At 37.4% G+C, this 14646-nt stretch overlaps 1 protein-coding gene and 1 long non-coding RNA gene across 12 annotated transcripts in view; one reads left to right on the top strand and one right to left on the bottom strand.

The window, feature by feature from the left end:
- LOC116228674 (uncharacterized) overlaps nt 1–8051 on the top strand; it is a 357464-nt gene extending 349413 nt beyond the window's left edge. For 4 of the 7 annotated variants that reach the window (XR_016458702.1, XR_004166815.2, XR_016458700.1 and 1 more), the window contains one exon: nt 4915–5696. This is a non-coding gene — a long non-coding RNA (uncharacterized LOC116228674). Of the gene's footprint in view, nt 1–4914; nt 5697–6996; nt 7458–7985 lie in introns of those variants that run through there. The other 3 variants (XR_016458699.1, XR_016458698.1, XR_016458701.1) reach the window with 3 other exon arrangements.
- ADGRD1 (adhesion G protein-coupled receptor D1) overlaps nt 1–14437 on the bottom strand; it is a 122484-nt gene extending 108047 nt beyond the window's left edge. The window contains exons 1-6 of one of the 5 annotated variants that reach the window (XM_090120784.1): nt 12577–14437; nt 12444–12480; nt 8036–8119; nt 4580–4675; nt 1869–1991; nt 197–376 (exon numbers count right to left, since the gene is read on the bottom strand). In XM_090120784.1, coding sequence (XP_089976910.1) covers nt 197–376; nt 1869–1991; nt 4580–4675; nt 8036–8119; nt 12444–12480; nt 12577–12645 — 589 coding nt within the window. In that variant the 5' untranslated portion in view covers nt 12646–14437. Of the gene's footprint in view, nt 1–196; nt 377–1868; nt 1992–4579; nt 4676–8035; nt 8120–12443; nt 12481–12576 lie in introns of those variants that run through there. The other 4 variants (XM_090120782.1, XM_031592726.2, XM_090120781.1 and 1 more) reach the window with 4 other exon arrangements.
- Between the last annotated feature and the right edge of the window lie 209 nt (nt 14438–14646).

Genomic DNA, 14646 nt, shown 5'->3' with positions numbered 1-14646 from the left:
CAAATGCTGTATAGTTCAGTAGCAGTGAGTTAGCAGTTCACCCTTTCTCTCACCTTACCCCCACATGAGAACTCAAGCATATAGCTCTAATTATCTTTATGTCCACATTTTCCTGAAGATGTGCTTGTACCATTACATCTCTCTAATCTCTCTACAAGAATAATGTAAAACATAAAGAAAAAAAGGGTGAACTTACCTGGTGGACTAAAACTTGCTTTCCACTTCATCATTGCATTCCCACGGGTGTAAAATTCTACTGAACCTTCACCTTCACTTGAACAGATTTTGAAACCGCTGGAAATCACTTGCCCACCAGAGGCAGGGGGAAACTTCGTCTGTTGGTCTTGAGTCTTCCAGAAAAAGGAAAACGTTACTCCTGATGGAAGGAAGCAAGAATGGATTTTTAATGAAAATCTTCCATCTTCACTGTGCTTTAATGATGCTTGAGTAACTTCATGAGGTGCTGACGAATCGAACACTAAAGAAACTTCTCATTATGCTGAAAGACTCAGGGAAGAATGCTTTTGTTTGTAAGATACTGGGAATGCTCTGGTGTTATAAAAATAAATTATTCTGAATATTATATTATACTGTGGATGTAGGAATAATATGACTTGCAGATATTTTTTACTTCCTAATGGTATGAAAAAATGTATTAGAAGGTACTGTATGTATCTGACAATATGTCTGCAGTGGGATAATGAATTATCTTTTCCAGTACTCTCATGTAATAGAAAGGGTATCTTCTCTCTGAATTTCTTCTTCTTTCTTAGAAAGTTAATGCATAGCGAAAAAAAAATAATCCTATTTCAGGTTTGAAAAATGGCTTAAATCAGTAAAAGCAAGAAAATTCAGTGTTTGCAACAGTGTTTAAGATTAGGGACTTCTGGAGGTTACGTATGGAAGGATCAGTAGTAAATTGTGGTTTTTTACTTTGACTAAATCTTAAGTCACTAGCATAGGTACTGATAGTGACTGGTTATGTACTTATGTTGATAGCTGCATACAGTTCTAATGTTCTTCTATAATCAGTGTGTCAAATCAGTGCACCCTTATAACACTGGTCATGTTGTGATCTTTACCCAAGATGGGTACCCACATAGGGAAGAAATTTAAGTGTCTGTGGATATGGACAAATGGATTTCAAGAAATCAGAAATTTTAAATAATTGTCTCCAAAAATAAGTTTGAAAAAAGCATTCCTGCTGAAATACCACACATTTAAAACATAGTCTCCTAAATTTCACCTGTAGGATGATAGGATGACTTACATTTGTCACAGTATTGTAGCACCATTAATCTTGGTGCTAGATGAAAGATTCATGGTACTGTAAGCTTATTTTTGTTTTTGTTTGAGTTAATGTACAGCAGATCATTGATCTGAGCAGTTAGTGGTTACTTGTAATTTCAAACGCAGTTAGGAAAAAACTGCATTGTAGCAGAAGTGCTGAGTCAGGGCTTGAAGCAGTGATGGAGCACCTGGTGGGAAGGCAGGGCCAACCCAGGGGAGCTCAGGTGCAGGCAGTGGTTGCGTGCAATTTAAGGGTTGGCAGTGGAGGCAGGGGTATCTTACTGGAGATTCCTGTATGCCTGGGGCCTTTTGAAGGTAAGCGGTGTCTTTCCTTTCTGTGCCCATGGCTGTTGTGTTTGAGCAAACCCTCACGAAATACAGCCTAGGACCATGTTGCTATGCTGCTGCTGTTGTTGTGCTTTCCATTGCATTACACGCATTTTCAGTAATCTCCACTCAATTGTTTTAAAAGCCAGTGAAGAAATGTGTCATGCTGGAATTTTAGATGATTCATTACATTGTTATTGAATTACATAATTTGATAGTAAAAGCTAATATTAATAAATTAGGTTACTAACCTTCAGGTCCACAAACTTCTGGGTTACTAATGCAGGAATTTTGATATCTTCCAAAGAAGAGAAAGGTAACTCCTTTCTTTTCAGTAACATAAATTCCTTTGTTCACCATTCCTTCTACAATGTCTAAAGGAAAAGCAAAATATAGCTTAACATCTATGTAAGTTAAAAATTGTTGGAAACTTGATTTTTAGCAGGTTTGTACACTTCCTTAATTTTTTTTCATCTACAGTTTTTGTTGTTGGTTGGTTTTGTTTTCTTTTCTGATTGTTTCTTTTTGAAGAGTAATACAGATAATTATTTCAAGTTTGTAATAATTTTACTCTTCACTCCAATTCTTGCTTAACTAAAATGTATTAGCAGAACTCGTACACCAAAAACAGAACCCAAAAATCATTATTTTGAAGTAGTCAGAACAAACACTACAACTTCCAGACTTCTGAATGCTGGGCACATCGTGCAATTATTTCTGTCTTGCTGTTAAGTAGATTTGGGCAAAAAAAACCTTTAATCAATAAAAAAATGTAACAATATTTGTTTTTCACTTTTTGAAAGGGAAATTTTGTGATCAAAATCCACTTTTCATTATATATGAATATAAATAAAGTATACTTGACAAACTTTATTTAAAAGACAGGAAAATATCTTTTGAACATGCTTTGGTGTGACATTTTATATACATGTGTGTATATATGTATACATAACTCATAAAAGCTACTCCTTTCTCTAACATGGATAATGATTATTTGTCTTGTGAGTTGCTTGTGTTCTCTGCTTTAAAAAGCACTGTTTATTTATTCCCTAATAACCAAAGCACACGAGGCATCCTAATACTCAGAAAACCTGACACACGTTTAGCACAGGAAACCTCACTGAGATTTGAGAGTCCAGCTGGTTGTGCTAGGAGTTCTGCAATGGTTATGAAGGTTCAGTATCTTGGTTTTAAGACCCTTCTCTGTAACTTCTGACCGAAAAAAAAAGCATTAGGGAAAGAGCTGCTGCAAGGGAAACATCAGCACTGAGCACAGTGTCTTCTCTGAAGTGCAGAAATCGTCATCTAGGTGCTGCTTGATATTTGAGAACTAATGAGATTATAACGGAAATGAGAAATGCACAAAAAAGGTGTGGAACACCAAAAGGGTGGGACGTAAAGGATTTTCCTGTGTATTTATATGTGTACATCTGCCTGACTTGATACAAGCCTTTGATCTTATGGCCTTTGAGCCTTGAAATGAAAATCAAACCAGGCCCAGGTTGATGCACAGGCAGTGCTGGAGCCAGGCTGTGTAAATACCAACGGAGTGATAATCAGAAATAGTGTTGTCACTGCTTCAGGGTGGTGCATCCCCTCCTGCACTGGAGACCTGGGAATGTCACTTCCAGAATGTAGGCGACCAGAGGGAATAGAGGCAGCCATACTGGCCCATCTGCAGGGTAACAGCACCCAAGAAGGCAGCAGATGCAGCATGTAATCCTCAGTGAACACACCCAAATATTTTCTTAGTATTTGCATTGAGATTTGGGATGAGCTGTAATTTTCAGGTGTGTTTCCCTTTTTTGAGCAAGAAGTCATCAAAACAGATGAGAATTCAGTTCTTTTTAAAAATTAGAGTAAGTACTACAGAGCAAAGCAAATATTTGTGAGTTTAAATCATTCTGGCTAGATTAATATTTAAATAAATACCATAAACTATTGCGTTTCTGTTTCCATTGCATTTCCTTTGCCATTTTAATGTCCGTGCTGAACGTGTCTTACTACATGACAACTATGCAGAAGTTCTATAAAGCAGATAAATGAGGACTGGAAGGAATTGGGGTCATTTGACATTCGTTACAGAGTTCACTTTTGCCAGCATACTTTAAGAGAGCAGAAAAATATTGGCTTATCATTCTAATATGGGCTTCTTAGTATCTAAATGACTTCTACCATTTTCATCCTTCTCTTAGATTAGATTTTCCAGTGAGTAGATGTGAGCTGATACTTAATCTTTAAGTGGACAACAGGCCTGTGTCAATTGTCCAAGTATAAACCCCTGGTGACTTCAGCTAAGTGGCTTTGGTTACATTCACTTAGTTTCCAGTCTGGCAGGCTTCTGCATGGAGTGTTGTCATTTTCTGTTCTTCCTTTAATATGCTACCACAGTGATGGGGGGAAAAATCATTAAAAGGCTATATATCTAAGGTTTGTACTAGCTTTATTGTCATTATTAATATGTTAATGAAACGTAATAATTGACAAGATTACTTCCAGGACTTGCAAATTGACTTGCATTTGCATTTCTTAATGTGTCCTTTAAAAATGAATATGAAGTGATGATAAATAGGCTTTTTTTTTTTCCCCCAAGGTTTAAAAAAAACATAAAACAAACAAAAAAACAAACAAACAAAAAAAAACATTTGTTCTAACATGATCCACTGAAACGTTATCTGCTTCTCCTACACCTAGTAAAAAAATAATAATAATAATAAAAAATCTTGGGCTTTTGAGAGCTACTGGGGTCCATCCTTCCATGGACTGTTTATCAACGGGATGCCACTTCTAGTAATTTGAAGTAATTCTGGTAATATTCTAGCAATGTTTGTTTTTTTTTTTTTAATTTCAGTCAGTGTAAATATAGACCTGATCAACTGAACCAAAACTCAACTTTGAGTACAGTGTTACAAGAACCCTCCAAGCCTGACAAATGCACAACAATAAAAATGTAAATCCTCACCTACAGTTGCAGAGAAGTTAGAGTAGGCAGAGTCATTGGTATATACAAAGGTAGAGTTATGGGAAGGAAGCACAGTGAAGTTGTGGATTCTTAGAGCTGGGTGAAACAACAAAAAAATAAGCAAATAAGAAAAACAATGAATAAACACAATCAGTAATGATTTGACCAGTTCATATCTCTCAACTTAGCTTAGATCATAGATGTTGGGCAGTGGCCTTTAAAACTCTTGCATAACAATGTCTCACTAACAATCTGAATGTATGTGCATGTATGTTGTGTCCCTTTACTACACAATTTAAATATAGTATCACTAAGACCATTTTTCTTCCTGGCAGGAACACAAGAGGAAAAACACAACAATAAAACTGCACTTGGATGAAGGGCTCTGAATACAATCAGGTCAGTAACAAATTCTTGTTATTTCAAAAATGATTATGTGGTGAAAAAGTTATGGTAGCTCAAGTCATGATCCATTTCTGGGTTTCCCCAATGCAAGAGATACATGGAGATACTGGAGCAAGTCCCATGAAGGCCACAAAGATGAAGGTATTGGAGCATCTGGCACACCAGGGCAGGGTGAGGGAGTGGGGTTGCTCACCCTGGAGAGCAGAAGGCTCAGGTATCTTATCAAAGCATATAAACACCCAGTGGGAGGGGTAATGCCAGACCCTCCTCGGTGTATCTAGTGAACAGATAAGAGGCTATGGGAACAAGTTGAAACAGGAAATTTCATTTAAACGTGTGCTTTTTGTCTAAATATTTTTTAATGAAAAATTACAAGGGTCAGGTGCTGGAATAGCTTGCAAAGAGGAATTGTTGTGTCTCCATCATTGGAGATATTCAAAACCTTATGGGACGCAGCACAGCCATTGACAAGCAGACTGTCAACAGGTCTGAAAGAACAGCACCAACACTTGTTTGTATCTAGAGCCATTCCACCTGCTATCTGGGAGCTATCAAATTAATTTAGGTATCTAACAATAATTTTTTTTCCCCTCCCCATTTTGATATTTTGAGAATATCTTTGACACTAATTGTTTACACTGGGTGGGTAAACAGAGCTTGATGAAAAGCCTGTGTAAGTAAATAGATGTGCTGATTTGGGATTTAGACCATCTGGGCTTGGGGGGGGGGGGGAGGGGAAGGCAAATACTAAAAAAAAAAAAAATCAAGGAAATATATGGAAAACGAGGGGTGAGATGAAAACCTGAACATGGCCACATTTTTATTTTATTTGATGTTTTTCAAGTTGGATGTTTCCCTTCAATTCTTTTTACTGCTTTTATTTTTGAGATAACTGAAAAAATAATTTACTGACACTGCCTCTCACAACACAAATACATTGAGAGATATAAATCTGGCTTCACACACAATGACTTCAACAAATAAAATGGATTAACATGACGGACAGACTATGATGCTTCAAGTATTTAAGAGAAGAAACATGGAATGAAAATAATTGCATGAAATTATGATGAGTGGAAAAAACAGGACTAGCATAATAGAGTTGTGTAATCAGAATGGTATCAAAATCTAGCAAATTGTTACCTGCATTAGATTACAAGAATTAAACTTTTCTTGTGTATCGAAGTCAAACATCAGAGAGGTACATAAAACTTCTGTATGCAGTTGAAAAAAAGATTTTTGGCCACCACGTAGTGAGACAAAGTCCTCCAAACCTCCTTTTTTTTTTTTTTTTTTTTTCCCTTCCCCCAATAGGATCATAAAGCTGGCTATATATAATGTTATTTTACACATAACAGGATTCAAAGGCAGTTATTCATGTAAGCCAGTCTTATTCTTCTTTGTGGGATCAGGAACTTTTATATATTCTAATTCACTCTTTCATGCTACCATTGAAAAGATTCCTGATTTTTGCTGAAATAATGTGATTTAACAAGTTTCAAAAAATAATCTTTCCAACACTGTGCAATTATAATTTGTCCAACAGCTGTAATTCATGCTTGATTTAAATATTCCTCAATTACTTTAAAAACAACATCTTTGTAATAAGGATGTTGAAACAGTTTAGAAAATGAGATTCGCATACTTTCAGAGGACTTGTATCTTAGCTTTCCTTAGATAAATTCTGGTCCTTTTAGAATTAAGTGGGGTTGCTGCCATCAGCCTCTCGTGAGAACAGAATATTGCCCAGATTTATTTCTGCTAGTTTCATTCCTTAAAATAATTCCTGGAAGGATGGGTCGAACAGTCTAAAATCCTTTAGGATCATGGAATAAGAGGTTTAAGATATTTATAGATTTTTTTTCTTTCCCCCTACTTAGAAACAGAGATTTATGTTCCCAATTACGTATAATAAATAGCACTAGCTCTGCACTTAAGTAACATTTTTCATGTAAGATTGTAAAGGTCTCCAACTCTTGTTTTAATCTCTTGCTGTCACATTTCTGCACAAGAACACTATGGTCACCAGTATTAGTACTGCAGCTGCTCTTCACTAGTACAGAAGTTGAGCTCAGTGGCCAAAGAGGTCAGCACAGTGTGGTAAGTATTGGGGAGTACGTATATCAGCCCAACTTCCAATTGGCTAAAAAGTCTCAAGGGAAAACAGTTCTCATGTGGAAACAACTAATGGACTTTCGAGCCTCAGAAGGAAGCAGAATATAGCTGAAAATTGCTCCTGAAAGGTATGACTCTACAGGTTCATAATGCAGCAGTGGGATATTGTGGTTCTGCTGGAACTCCATCAGTTACATCACTTGCGCATCCCTGGGAAGTCATCTCTTCTTTCCAAAACATCAGAACCAGAAAACTGCTGAAACCAACCGTTCTAATATCGTTTCCCCTGAGTTGTTGCAGTTCTGACAACTGACTCTTTCCAATCAGTGAGGGTTTTGCTTTACCAAGTCTTTCAAGAATTTCCTCAACTGGAAAAAAAGAAAAAAAAAAAAAGCACAGAACTACTCTTGCTATAATAGGGCTTTTAGAGAAGTATTGAAAAATATAAAAATGATTAAGAAGTATTCAGATAAGAGCCTTGCACTTCTTTTTCTATGGATACTAAATGTGATTTTTTTCAAAAGTGCCTTTGGGGTTAGGCATTTAACTGCTTCTGAAAAGTTAAAAAGAACCAAGCGTTTCACTGCTGGCATAGCCAAAGATCTCAGTTGCTGAGCTTATTTAGTGCATATTATGTATGTACAAAGTCAGCTAATAACCGTGTTATTTCAGTGACTCTCTGGATCATGAAAAATTCACTTCATAACCTTAACAATGCATGGACAGAATGTCTGAGAATACTCTGCAAAAATCAGCTCTCAAATATAATGTCACTTGAACACATTGAATCACATGAAAGCATTGCAGAAACATTAACTTAAAATCTCAGCTGCTGCAGTAAAAAAGCTAACTGCTCTCATTTCTCCTGCTCGCTGTCTACTTACAGACTGCACAAATACTTATGTTATTGCCACTGTCAATGAATCCTTTGTCTACCTCCGTTCGTATCCCGAAACTCATGAATTCCATCCACGTCTTCCAGCGGCCAGTAATGGGAAGCTGATGAAAAAACTTTGAACCCTTTCAAGGAAACAGATGAAGAAGGTGTTATATCTGTTGTTTGACCTTACTTTAACAAGTTTCTACAAAGAAGAACAATAGAGGAGGTCAATAGGTCAATTAAAACAAGATATATTATCTGCAACGTTTGATTTACATAAGCAAGACCATGAATCAAAATGGCAAGGGAGATTAAAGCTGGATATCTGACTGACCTCTGTGGAAAACCTCTGCTTTTAGAATTCACCTGCTTTTTTTTTCTTTTCCTAATTATACTTAAAATCTGTAATTGTTTCTGACCAAACTTCTGTTGGTGTATCAGGCAGCATTTGTCAGCACCAGCTCAGAAATTGTTCTAATAATTTCAGGATTTCACCCAGCTTTTAAAATGTATTATGGACAGTCCAAAACATCAAGAAGGGAATGTGGAGGGGTGAATGTTTCACCTTTGTAGAACAATTTCTCTGCTTCTGCCTTCTCAGTACAGGACTCCAATACCCCCACTTAAATTGAAATCGAGAAGATGCTAAAGAGTTCCAAAGACTCTTATCCTCTTCTCAAAACTGACAGGGAAACCAGTGCAACGCTGTCAGATGATACTAACGCAAGCATTTTTCACTGTTGTCCTGTACTGAGGAACAGTAATCAGAAATGAGCACTAGTGCTTGGTGTCTCCAGGTAATTCACACAGCGACTGAGCATAGAGCAGAACGATTCCCTTTAACAGAAGGAATTTGATCTTCCCCAAGAGAAGTGGTTCCAGGTCGCTCAGCTACGTGGTGGGGGAGATGCTTGTGGCCTTTGTTTTCCTAAACGTCCTCCTTAGCACCAGATACGCTGACAAAAGCAGAACATCTGCTGGTTTCCACTGGCAGATTTAGCAGTGTAGCTTAATCGCTGTGAGTTAGAACAGGTTTTAGGAATTGTGACTACTCTAACCTGAGCAGAAGTGGGCAGTCCAATGCAATCCAATTTTGCGTTCATGTGATGTCTGTTCCAAAGGTATAGCGTTAATAATGTAGGAAAACATGGACCATAATTTCTTTTTAGCTACAAGAAATCTTTTATTCTGAAAGTAAATAATTTAAGCAGCTGTGCTAGGAGAAATTAATGATCTCCTGTATCCAGGGAAGGTTTAGAAGGTTGATACAGATGCATGGAAATTTTACTGTGAATACAAAATCATAGCACAGGATCCCATTAGTTTGAGTTAATCTTTTCTTTTTTGGAGGAGAACAAAGTGAGTACTTAAAATCAGCATTTTTGACTCGGATGTCAATCAAAGTGATTATTAGGTGTTTTCTGGTTCTCCCTTAATATCCCTACTCTCAAATTAAAACATACTGAAAGTAATAAGCATTCTCTTTCTTTCTCCCCTCCTCACCTACATTCATACAATGAAGTTCCATGGATTTGTTCCAAAAAAACGATCTCCCTCACCTCCTTGAACTCCCTGACTATGTTTTTTAATACTTTTCATAAAACACCATTGAGATACGGCCCCATCCATCCCCTGGACAATGCATGAAGTAGAAAAAAAGATAACTAGCTAGCTTCAAGAAAATCTCTCTGCCTTTCACATCTTTGTTCTTCTGATGGATATTTAATACTGAGTTTGAATTGATCTAACAAAGTACAACTTTAACTCCCCAAAACTCTTACCAGTGAATAATCTTACTTAAGAAAAATAAAGAACAAGTGCATCTTCAGGTGTAGGAGTAAAGAACTTCTGGGGTCTCCAAGAGAAGTGAAACAAACTTCCTTATAAAGTTATACTGTATGTGTAGTTCTTTGCCCTACAACCAATTTGTTTTGCTTTTTTTTTTACCAAGCAACCTTTCAAGGGCCTCAGAAACAAAGAAAAGTTTCTTAAATACCACTTTAACTGTTGAACACCATACAAAAGCTCCCAAAACCGTGTGCAAATTAAAACAAATCACAAATAGTGTCCTTTGCCACTTAGGGACTTTCTTTACTCTAAAGAGAGATTTGAACAGCTTGCCCATTTGACAATTATTCTACCATTTTGTTTTTCTGGATGCAGATCAGGTTTCATTATAATGGAATTGCAGGGGCAAAAATGTTATGTGGCCTTCAAGCTTTCTAATTGAACGATGGAGTGATGAACTCTTGGGATGTTTCTCATCCTCATGGTATAGTTTCAGAGCAGAGTATAGTTTCAGAGTTTAGCAGAGGAGCCTAAGACTGAATGGGAGTATAAAACTGACAAAATTCTTACACATCACAATAAACTGTCACAGATCTGAAAGCACAAAGCTATGTGAAGCTTTGATTTTGTGAGAAGGAATGAAGTACTCTGATTGCAAATGGAATAGTACCAACGTTGCCTAACAAACTGTTTCTAATTGACCAGGAACTACAGTTGGCCTACCTAACTAGGAGTGTTTGCTGTTGACATAGAGATTTTCCCACGTAGAGGGAACATGAGTGTAAATAGATGAGATAGGGATGCGTTTAGAGAAATAGATGAGGTTCTGTGGTCACATTTCCTTTGGATACTTGAAAAAATACAAAGAAAAGCATAGTTGCTAACAAAAGGAGAAAGCTACCGGCGAGGTAGGAGAATAATGACACAGAATAGGCATGCACAGAGCCAAATCTGAGAATTCCAAGCAGTCCAACTCAACTAAGCTGTGTGTGGAAAGGCATGCTGAGGGAGGAGGGTGTAGGAACAAGCTTTCATTTACATAAGCCATATCTGGGTATGTGTTCAGTTCTGTCTTCAAAGAGTACGTAGTAGCTGCTGCAAAAGAAGTTAGAGTGATGGATTTCTGTGATATTAAGAGAATCCACGTAGGTAACCTGTGCTGAAGGACCTCCATTAGTACCCTCAAAAAATCTATTTTGCAGAGCCTGCTGTTACACAGTGTGCTTATCTGCAAATAACTCTTACTTCCATTAACATTTACTCTTTGTATCAGGGGAAAAAAAGATTAAAGTTAACAGAAGTGTCAGAAAACTATAGCAAAACAGAGGAAAATAGATAAACAAGAAAAATCTGTAGGAAGGAAATGAATTGATGCCAGAAATTGTATCATTACATGGCGTGAGTATTTTATTAATGGCAGTAGTGCAGTTGGTATCAGATTCCTAAGGAGAAGCTTCTAAGAGCCTTACGTTTTGAAGCTGGGAAAAACGGGCAAAGAAAACGGGAAAGCAACCAGAGATGCAGCAAAGAAATGAATTGCCCAGAGCCATCGGCAGGTTGGTGGCTTTCCTAGCTGCCAGTTCTGAACTATATAAAGCCATGCTGCTGTCCCACTAACAGCCCCAAGAAAACTTCTGAAAACAAATACCTACTGCTTTGAATTCAGCTAATATACGTATAGTTCTTTCGGTAGATAATTACTCTGTGTTTAGAACAAAAGTGCTTCTGAATTGTTTACAGTCTCTACAGGTTCAGAAAGCATCACTCCCAGCTACATATCCCCATAGACAAATGTCATATAGCTTGCCCCCCCAATAAGGGAGACCATTACTCCCTTACTGGCTCTACTGGCCTGAAGCCTGTCATCCCTCTCGATAGGAAAAGAGATGGTATTTCTTAGTCTGAATGAAGGTAGAACACGAAACTGGTCTGAAGTTACTGCCATAGCAGACAACATAACTCTACATCACACTGTATTTTATTTTGAGCGTAATTATATATTGTGGAAACTTAACAGCACAAAGCAATGCATGAATTGCAAAGCAGTAAAATTGTACTCGTACACCACCATGAGGCTTGAGGTTAAACTATTTATATAAACAGAAGGATTCAGCAGTTACACACACAGACCCCAAATAAGCTTCAAGTGAGATTTTCTGCATTGAAAACAGATGAGAGATCTTTGAAACACTCTAGAACTGATTTTAACTGAAGCATGATGGCTAGGAGGAGGGTAGATCACTTGATGCTGTGGCAAAGTACACAAACCAGCACATCTAAATCAAAGAATTAAAACAATGAGCACAAGAAGAGAGAGAGGAAAAAAAAAAAAAAAAAACCAGCCTGTGTAGAAATTTAGTTCAGAAACTATGCTCTAAAACATAACAATAAGCACTGTATAGAGAAATTCCCTATCAAATACAAGCCATTTTTTTTCAAACATGCTTCTATGCAGATGTTTAGCAGATAGGCTACTGAATTTATACTGCCTGGGATGGTCTGATACTTTGATCATTCAGTCTATTGTATTTTTACTAAAGAGCTGACATTCAAATGTGGGGTCACTGATTCCTGGAGCTACTAAACCAATGAAAAATACAAAGTAAGAAACAATATATAGGGTGCATACATATATAAAAGCACGGTGTCATAAAGTAAAAGTAAAACGTTCCTTACCTGGGTGTTCGAGTAGCTGGGAATAGTTTCCATACACCTGCACATAAAACATTTTATAATGAGACATGGTGAGGCAAAACTTGCTAAGAGGAATCCAAATACACATCAGTGCTGACCGTATTCAGAACATTACCTGATATTTGAACTGAAATAAAATCAGCAAAGAATAATGACAGCAAAGCAGAGACAATAAATTCTTCATCGTCTATTTAAGGTTAGAAGTACAACTGAGATCAAATTCCTGCCAGTTTTCAATCATAAGTTTTCCTCAGCTACTTTTTGTATTAAAAGGGACATTTTCCATGTAGGTTCAAGAAGTCTGTTCCTTCAGTGATGGTAAAATATCCTTCCGAGGATATACTATCCTTTAAGTAGTATTTGCTTCCTTCACACTTTGATCTCTTCATTTAACCACAAATAAATTACTGTGATTGCGGAAGAATTAAAAGCAATGTGCATCAGATCCGAAAGTTGTACCGTTCCGTGGAAAGAAGTCAAATATTTTCTGCTAGAATCTGTGCCAAAAAGAAAATATCTTGTTTTCAACTTTCTTCCTATGGTTGTCTTTTCCTTTCAATTACTTTCACGTTGTCAGAGATCCGAAGCCAGTTTTGGTTTTGCTAGCAAGAAAATGTACTTCCTTGTAGCGCATAAAGCATAGAGCTCTCACTCTCTCCCTGGGAAATGAACTGAAAAGATTTGCTAACTCCTCGCTTGTCCAGCTCACGTTTGCACCTCCATCCCAGATCTTTTTGGGTGGAGAGCAAGTCTGAGTGATGTCATGCTTTCTTCTCAAACTTTGTCCCATTCTGGTACTCTATTTATATCACGTTGCTGCTGTCTCTTTTCTGGGTCCTAACACCAGCCAGCTAGGAACAAGTGGAAACAAGCTAATGTGCCTCAGCAAACAGATTAAAGAGATTACAGCTTTTAGCAATCTGCACATTCAAAGAAGAATCAAAGCCAGACCAATTGTTTCCAATTCAAATGTTTAAGAACAGTATAACAGATTTTGGACAAAAGTCTTTGAAGGAAAGCTAAGAGCTATTCATCAAAACAACAGGCTGTATTTGTTTAAAGGAACGTGACCTTTATGAAAATACTGCTTTAAATCACACTGCACTGAGGGATTAATATTACTGTGTACCTGTCAAGGAGGGGAAACTGCAGCATTGAGCCATTTTACTGATTTTCTCAAAGATGCCCAACAGAGCTCATGAAATAACCAGGAAATCCCTTCTGTAAGAGCCACAGCAATGCCATTGCCTTTATTTTTACCAAAACATAATTATGGTTTTTTTTAAATATGTCTCCCAAATCTGAACTTACCTTCAGCCCCTGACACTCAATCAGCAAAGCACTGCAAACACAGAAATCAACGCACACAAAAGATGCAGATCTGTGGAAAAGTGACTACACACCGTGTTTCCATGTGTGTGCCACTGCCCACTGGGGCTTTTCTTCTGCCCATTAGTGATTCCCCTTCCCTCACCTATTTTGTGGCTCTCAGTCTTCTCTCTTCAGCTGCCCTTATCAGCCTATAATGGCCTGGTTCCCTCTATGGCATTTACCCTTTCTTACTGGCACATTTCATGGCATTTGCACCAAACTCTTGGGTTGAGCCAGTTTTTTTGGTTTTGTTTTGTTTCTTTCTATTGACCCTTTCTATAAAGGTTCTGTATTTGGAAGCCCAGCAGGTTGGCCTTGTGACTGTTTAACCAGCTGGTTCCACAGCAGTATAACTGAACTTCTGAATATTCTGGTGGAACTCCTTGCCACGAACTGAGCAGATGGGACTCCAGAGTTGAAGGATTAAAGGAACTTCATTAAATTCAGGAAGTTGCACGATACGTATCGCATATGGCACAAATTACCTTGTGTCACCAAAATTAATTACAAATCTTCAGTATCACCAAAATATACATATTTGGTTTGTAACCTCAATTTGGAATTTTAACAAAGTAGTTTTGAGAGTTTTTAACTTTAGTTCATCCAAAAATGCAGTTTCCCACTCAGCTGCGCACAGTGTGGCTCCTGCTTATTTTCATGGAGTTTTTGAAATGTTGTTTTGTTTTGCAAAGATTCTTTCCCTCCCTCCTGTTAGCCAGAAAATCCTCTGTAACCTGAAAGTAGAATCCTGTGTAAACCCCAGGAATTCCGCATCACGTACTAACAAGTAGAGCCACCCTTAGAAATAATAGAA

Source organism: Phasianus colchicus, chromosome 18 (assembly GCF_987193195.1).
Source record: "Phasianus colchicus chromosome 18, bPhaCol1.hap1.1, whole genome shotgun sequence".
NCBI lineage: Eukaryota > Metazoa > Chordata > Aves > Galliformes > Phasianidae > Phasianus > Phasianus colchicus.
This window is presented reverse-complemented; position numbering and strand designations above follow the sequence as displayed.